The sequence below is a fragment of the Mirounga leonina genome, unplaced genomic scaffold (assembly GCF_011800145.1).
Source record: "Mirounga leonina isolate KUSES-001 unplaced genomic scaffold, KU_Mleo_1.0 Mir_126, whole genome shotgun sequence".
Lineage (NCBI taxonomy): Eukaryota > Metazoa > Chordata > Mammalia > Carnivora > Phocidae > Mirounga > Mirounga leonina.
In genome coordinates, this window is record NW_023270314.1 from 29301047 (window position 1) to 29307621 (window position 6575).

General features: G+C 60.6%; 1 protein-coding gene across 1 annotated transcript in view; it reads left to right on the forward strand.

Moving 5' to 3' along the window:
* COL2A1 (collagen type II alpha 1 chain) overlaps positions 1-5951 on the forward strand; it is a 30669-nt gene extending 24718 nt beyond the window's left edge. Inside the window, exons 42-54 of the mRNA XM_035002052.1 lie at positions 361-522; positions 719-826; positions 1073-1180; positions 1501-1554; positions 1731-1838; positions 2047-2100; positions 2257-2364; positions 2615-2668; positions 3019-3126; positions 3486-3774; positions 4232-4419; positions 4624-4866; positions 5365-5951. Of these exons, the coding sequence (XP_034857943.1) occupies positions 361-522; positions 719-826; positions 1073-1180; positions 1501-1554; positions 1731-1838; positions 2047-2100; positions 2257-2364; positions 2615-2668; positions 3019-3126; positions 3486-3774; positions 4232-4419; positions 4624-4866; positions 5365-5511 (1731 nt within the window). The 3' untranslated portion in view covers positions 5512-5951. The remainder of the gene's footprint in view (positions 1-360; positions 523-718; positions 827-1072; positions 1181-1500; positions 1555-1730; positions 1839-2046; positions 2101-2256; positions 2365-2614; positions 2669-3018; positions 3127-3485; positions 3775-4231; positions 4420-4623; positions 4867-5364) is intronic.
* The last annotated feature ends 624 nt before the right edge of the window (positions 5952-6575 follow it).

Genomic DNA, 6575 nt, shown 5'->3' on the forward strand with positions numbered 1-6575 from the left:
AGTTTGCCGTGGAGGGAGGAGAGGTGGTGGAAAGTCACCCAGCTGACCGCCCCCGAGTGCAGAGGGTCAGAGGGGCCAGGTTTGAGCGGTTCCTCGAGAACAGTAGGATGGAGCCAAGAGGAAGCCGGCAGGAGAAGAAGTAGATCAGAAAAGGCAAATGCAGGGCTGGAGAAGGCAGGGCTGGCTGCTCACAGCTCCCCCAGGGGAGAGAGAGGATGGAAGAGGTGCACCGGGGGGGAGGGGGGCGGTCAGGCTGTCCTTCCTGTGGACGGAGCCCCGGTCCCTGGGGCCACAACGGCTTTGGCAGCGTGGATGGAGCAGGGTGAGAGGAATTCTCATTTCTTGCATTTGCTCTTCTAGGGAAACCCTGGGCCCCCGGGGCCCCCTGGTCCTTCTGGAAAAGATGGTCCCAAAGGTGCTCGAGGAGACAGTGGCCCCCCTGGCCGTGCCGGTGACCCCGGTCTCCAAGGTCCTGCCGGACCCCCCGGCGAGAAGGGGGAGCCTGGAGAGGACGGACCCTCTGTAAGTCCATCACGGCCCTGGGCCAGGGGTCTTCAGAGCTCACAGAGCCCACGGTGAAGGGGCCGCTCGGGAGGGGATGCTGTTGGGGTGGGGAGAGGGTTGGGGTTAGTGAGTGAGCGGCCGCCAGGCTGGGTGTGGCTGGCTGGGCCTTTCGAGCTCTGAGCTCACGCTCTCACCCTTGCCTCCCTTCTCTTAGGGCCCTGATGGTCCCCCAGGTCCCCAAGGTCTGGCTGGTCAGAGGGGCATCGTCGGTCTACCTGGGCAGCGTGGTGAGAGAGGATTTCCTGGCTTGCCGGGCCCATCGGTGAGTGAAGGACGCCCCTTCCTCTGGGGAGCCGGGCCCAGTCTGGCTCAGGCCAGGGCTCTGCATGCCATGCTCTTGGTGCGGTGGCCTGGCCTCCGCAGAAACACCGCCGCTCTCTGAGGCTTCCACCCACTCCGCACCCTCCGAACTCTCCCTCTGTCAGCCCTTTCTCTGGAAAGGCTCAGCAGGTCTGGGGCTGGGATTCTTAGGCATGCACACTCATTGTCCCTGTCGCTCTCTTTCCAGGGTGAGCCCGGCAAGCAGGGAGCTCCTGGTGCATCTGGAGACCGAGGTCCTCCCGGCCCCGTGGGTCCTCCTGGCCTGACCGGTCCTGCTGGCGAACCTGGACGAGAGGTGAGCAGCGGGACCCGTGGTGGGTGGCCCTTACCAGGGCGAGGCGGACCGGCCCAGTCCTGGCGCCCCGGAGGAGGGGATGGCAGGACGGGCTGATAGGCCCAAGTGGCCGGCTGGGATGGGAAGGTTGTGATGGGGGAGGGAGGGCGCGGAGACTCAGAACCGGTCACGGGGAGGAAGGTAGAAGGAAGCTTGGGGAGCTTCCGGAGCTGCAGCTGGACGGAAGGGCGCAAGCCTGGGGCTCCTGAGGGCAGGGTGGACGATCAGTGTGGGAGACGGGCAGGGGCAGCTCTCATGGCATCTTGTCTCCCCTTGCCCAGGGAAGCCCTGGTGCTGACGGCCCCCCTGGCAGAGATGGTGCGGCTGGAGTCAAGGTGAATATCAGGGTGTCTCTGTGTGCAGTGGGACAGGGAGGACATTCTGTTGGGCCTAACAGCTCAGCCTGGGGTGGCAGGTTGGGGTCAGAGTTCTTGTCTCAGTTGGGAAGGACATTTTCTCCAGGTCTCTTCTGGAACATTCCTCTCTAAGCCTGAGTCCTCTCTCCTGACAGGGTGATCGTGGTGAGACTGGTGCCGTGGGCGCCCCCGGAGCCCCCGGGGCCCCTGGCTCTCCCGGCCCCGCTGGCCCGACTGGAAAGCAGGGAGACCGAGGAGAAGCTGTGAGTATCCTTAATTCAGTAAAAGCTGGGAGTGGAGGAGGGTGGCCAAGTGAGCTGGGAGCTCACCCACCGTCGGCCTGGTCCCCGGGCCCTGGCGGTCTCTGGGCTGTGGGAGCAGCAACCTCGGTGCCCAGCCTGGGACAGATGCAGAGGAGGGCCCTCCTGTCCTGGCTCTGCTCTGATGCTGTCCCCACACTCCCCCTCACAGGGTGCACAAGGCCCCATGGGTCCCGCAGGACCGGCAGGAGCCCGGGGAATCCCAGTGAGTATCTGCGTGTCCTCTGTGGGGTTCCCAACAGGGCAGGTGTGGAGGCCAGTGGGGACCCTGTGGATCCTGGGACTCCGTGGCTCAGGTGAGGCCAGCAGCATGCTCTCGCCCTGGCCAACCTGACCTGGCCTGTGTCTGTCTTGTTCCCAGGGCCCTCAAGGCCCCCGGGGTGACAAAGGAGAAGCTGGGGAAGCTGGCGAGAGGGGACTGAAGGGACACCGTGGCTTCACCGGTCTGCAGGGTCTGCCTGGCCCTCCTGTGAGTGTTGCCGTCTATGCATGGCTCCCCAGGGCCTCCCGTTGCTCAGAGCCCGCTCGGGTGTCCCAGGCTGCTAAGTCAACTTGGGATCCTCCTAGGAAATTTTCAGGACTCCTCCCTCCGACCCTGAGGAAGTGGGAAGGGAATGGGAGTAGGACATGTCATATGTATATTCAAGAAGGCCTCCCACCCTGGAAGATGGGGCCCTGTCTGTGCTGACCTCTGACCTTCGCCTCTTCCTTTTGCACAGGGTCCTTCTGGAGACCAAGGTGCTTCTGGTCCTGCTGGTCCTTCTGGCCCTAGAGTAAGTGAGCTGGAGTAAGCCCTTCCTCGGGGAGCGGGGAGGGAAGCCTCGGGCTCAGGGGGCCTCACCCGGCAGCAGAGGTAGGACTGGCTCGGGGTGACCGGGACCAGAAAAACACCTGAGTCCACAGGCTGGGTGAACATGACAACAGCCCCCGGCTGTCAGAGGGGCCCCCTGGGAATGGATTTGACAAAGAGGAGCTTAGGATGGTAGGAGAGCCGCGAGGCAGAGACCGGGCTGGGCTCTGTGACAGAGAAGCATGAAGCTGCGGGGCTTCATGTCAGGACGGTCCCCTGAGCGGCCACTCCCGACCGCCCCTTCCGTGATGGCTCTTCTCTCCTGGCCCGCAGGGTCCTCCTGGCCCTGTTGGTCCCTCCGGCAAAGATGGTGCTAACGGAATCCCTGGCCCCATTGGACCCCCTGGTCCCCGTGGACGTTCAGGCGAAACTGGCCCTGCGGTAAGTGTCCTGACTCCTTCCCTGCGGTCTGGCCTGTCCCCAGCATCCGGGAGGCTCGTGTGCTCTGGGGCCAAGGGCCTCTTTCAGGGCATCAGCCTGCAGCTAATGATGATGGCATCCTTTATCCTGGGTCTTCCCAGGAGGTTCAAAGGGCCCATGCTTGGTATTGGGACACAGAAGAGAGGGGCTGATGCAGAAGTAGGGAAGGTGCTAGGATTTTCTTGGTCTTTGGCCTGCTGCCCCCTCCCCCACCCATGGGACTGGAAGAAGACACTCTAGTGTATTCTAGCAGGTGGAGAGGTACCCAGGAGGGGCCTATCCCCACAATTCCCGGCTGATTGCTGTGTTTCCTGATGCAGGGCCCTCCTGGAAACCCTGGACCCCCTGGCCCTCCAGGTCCCCCTGGCCCTGGCATCGACATGTCTGCTTTTGCTGGCCTCGGTCAGAGAGAGAAGGGCCCCGACCCCCTGCAGTACATGCGGGCTGACCAGGCAGCCAGCGACCTGAGACAGCATGATGCCGAGGTGGACGCCACCCTCAAGTCCCTCAACAACCAGATCGAGAGCCTCCGCAGCCCCGAGGGCTCACGCAAGAACCCTGCTCGCACTTGCCGGGACCTGAAACTCTGCCACCCTGAATGGAAGAGCGGTGAGCCTGCCAGGCAGGACCCCTGGCCCCAGAGAGCAGGAAGTCAGCCCACTGGACAGGGCCCCTGCAGAACAAGGGAGGAGGCATCGCTTAGCACAGGGCAGAGCTGGGCCTGGAAGGTTCTGGCAGATGGCCACTCCTCCATCTCAAAGCAGAGAAAGCCCAACCCTGGTTCCTGTCGTGCCATGGCCACGTGGCAGACGTGACGTCAGGGGAGAGCTCCGTCCACCAGGCAGGCCCTGCTCCTGCCCTTTGGCTTGCACCCGTGTTTAGCACTGGACTTTCCTGCCCGGGTCTCCTTGCTCCTGGGTCCTTGCGTCTCCCTTCCCTTTGGCCACACGTGGCCCTCACCACCTATGCCTCTGCCCCTTGCGTCCCCTTCGGCCTTTCTGTCTCTCCCAGGCAGTTGTGTCTGCCTGTCTGAGCCCCGATGGGCTGTCGCCTCCTCCCCCTGCAGGAGACTACTGGATTGACCCCAACCAGGGCTGCACCTTGGACGCCATGAAGGTTTTCTGCAACATGGAGACTGGCGAGACCTGCGTCTACCCCAACCCAGCGAACGTTCCCAAGAAGAACTGGTGGAGCAGCAAGAGCAAGGACAAGAAACATATCTGGTTTGGGGAAACCATCAATGGTGGCTTCCACGTGAGTACCTGGCTGCCCTAGGCCAGAGACGCCATCTTGAAGCCTTTCTCTTCTTTCTCCCTCCGAGTTGATGGCACCCCACCCATACTCTCACCCGTTTTCCTTGGGGCTGAAGAGGAAGGAAAGGGGAGGGACTGTAGTTTGAACCATGATCCCGCTGGATGCTGCCCCTGGGCCTCACCCCACTGCTCTCTGCCTGAACAGTTCAGCTATGGTGATGACAACCTAGCTCCCAACACGGCCAACGTCCAGATGACCTTCCTACGCCTGCTGTCCACCGAGGGCTCCCAGAATATCACCTACCACTGCAAGGACAGCATTGCCTACCTGGACGAAGCAGCCGGCAACCTCAAGAAGGCCCTGCTCATCCAAGGCTCCAATGACGTGGAGATCCGGGCTGAGGGCAACAGCCGGTTCACATACACTGTCCTGAAGGATGGCTGCACGGTGAGTCAGGGCATGGGGATGGGAGCCTCCGGAGAGATGAGCTGCCTGAGGCCGAGGGCGGGCCCACAGCTGGTGTCAGGTCTAAAGGGATGGATCCTCAGAGGTGTGAGCGGGAGGGGTTAGGTAGAGAAGACAGGCAGAGTGACAGGTGAGGGAGGGGTGCTGTTCCGTCTTCTTCCCTCCCTTGGCTCAGGGGAAAGAAGCCCTACCCAGCACGTCCAGTTACCCTTGGAGGAGTGTATCCATGTCGAGTGTGGGGGCCGGCCCCCAGGCTGGAGCGAAGAGAGGCTCGCTGTGGGGGAGGGAGCCAGGAGGGGAGGGCAGCGTGGAGGGGGCCTTTGCTGGCAAGGCCAGGAGTTGAGGTGGAGAGGGCTCTGGCAAGCCAAGGAGAGGTCGGGGGAGCCCCTGAGCACGTTTTGTACTTTGTGCTCTATGAGGCTCGGCTTTGGGGTCCTGGGCGGCTGGTGCTGGACGGTGTCTCCTCTCTTTCTCCCCTAGAAACACACCGGTAAGTGGGGCAAGACTCTGATCGAGTACCGGTCACAGAAGACCTCGCGCCTCCCCATCATTGACATTGCGCCCATGGACATAGGAGGGCCCGAGCAGGAATTCGGTGTGGACATAGGGCCTGTCTGCTTCTTGTAAAAACCTGAACCCACAAACAACACAATCCATTGCCAACCCAGAGGACCCAAGTACTTTCCAGTCCCAGTCACTCTAGAGCTCTGCACTGAAGGGCTGACCTGACCTGATGTCCATTCATCCCACCCGCTCACAGTGTGGACTTTTCTCCCCTCTCTTTTGAAGAGACCTGAACTGGGCAGACTGCAAAATAAAATCTCGGTGTTCTATTTATTTATTGTCTTCCTGTAAGACCTGTGGGTCGAGGCAGAGGCAGGAAACTAACTGGTGTGAGTCAAACGCCCCCTGAGTGACTGTCCCCAGCCCAGGCCAGAAGAGTCCCCTTCAGGTGCTGGGCGCAGGAACTGTGTGTGTTCTACACAATGGTGCTATTCTGTGTCAAACACCTCTGTATTTTTTAAAACATCAGTTGATATTAAAAACAAAAAAATTATTGGAAAGTACATATTGACCTGTGCTTTTTGTTCTTGATTTTCCCTTAGTCTTTGGTTCTGTAGGCATGACCAGATGGCCACCTTAAGGCCTTCGCCTATTGACTTTCCACCCAGGAGGGAGGACACTAGAGTCACGCTGCCTGGTTTAGCGACCTCACACAAACACATACTTGCCTCCTTTTGTAACCTTCGCACTGCATGGAACCAAGGAGGGAACTGGGACCAGAGGCCAAGATTGGGGAAGGGGGGCAGAAAATATAGGCATGGCCTTGTTCTTGAGTAACACAAAACACAACTCTAGGGCATGGGGATGGGACAGTGTGTGGGCCATCTCTTCCTGGACAGGGGAGCTCAGAGATGCTCCTGAGGGAGGGTGGGGAAGGTGGGGCGGGGAGCAAGTCCGCAGGGACCTGTGATAAGGGCACACAATCGGCCAGTCTTGGTGATCTATTTGTCTGTGTCCTTCTCTAAGATTTTTAGGTCAAGGAGAGGTGGAAGTGTTACATGCTTGTCCCTACCCCTTATTCCATTTTCCTGCCCCCTCTTCTGGCCCTCCCTTCTCTACTTCCTGGGCCTGCACTTAAAGCTTCCTCTCAACACCAGCCTTATGAATGGATAGCCTTCCATTTCTCC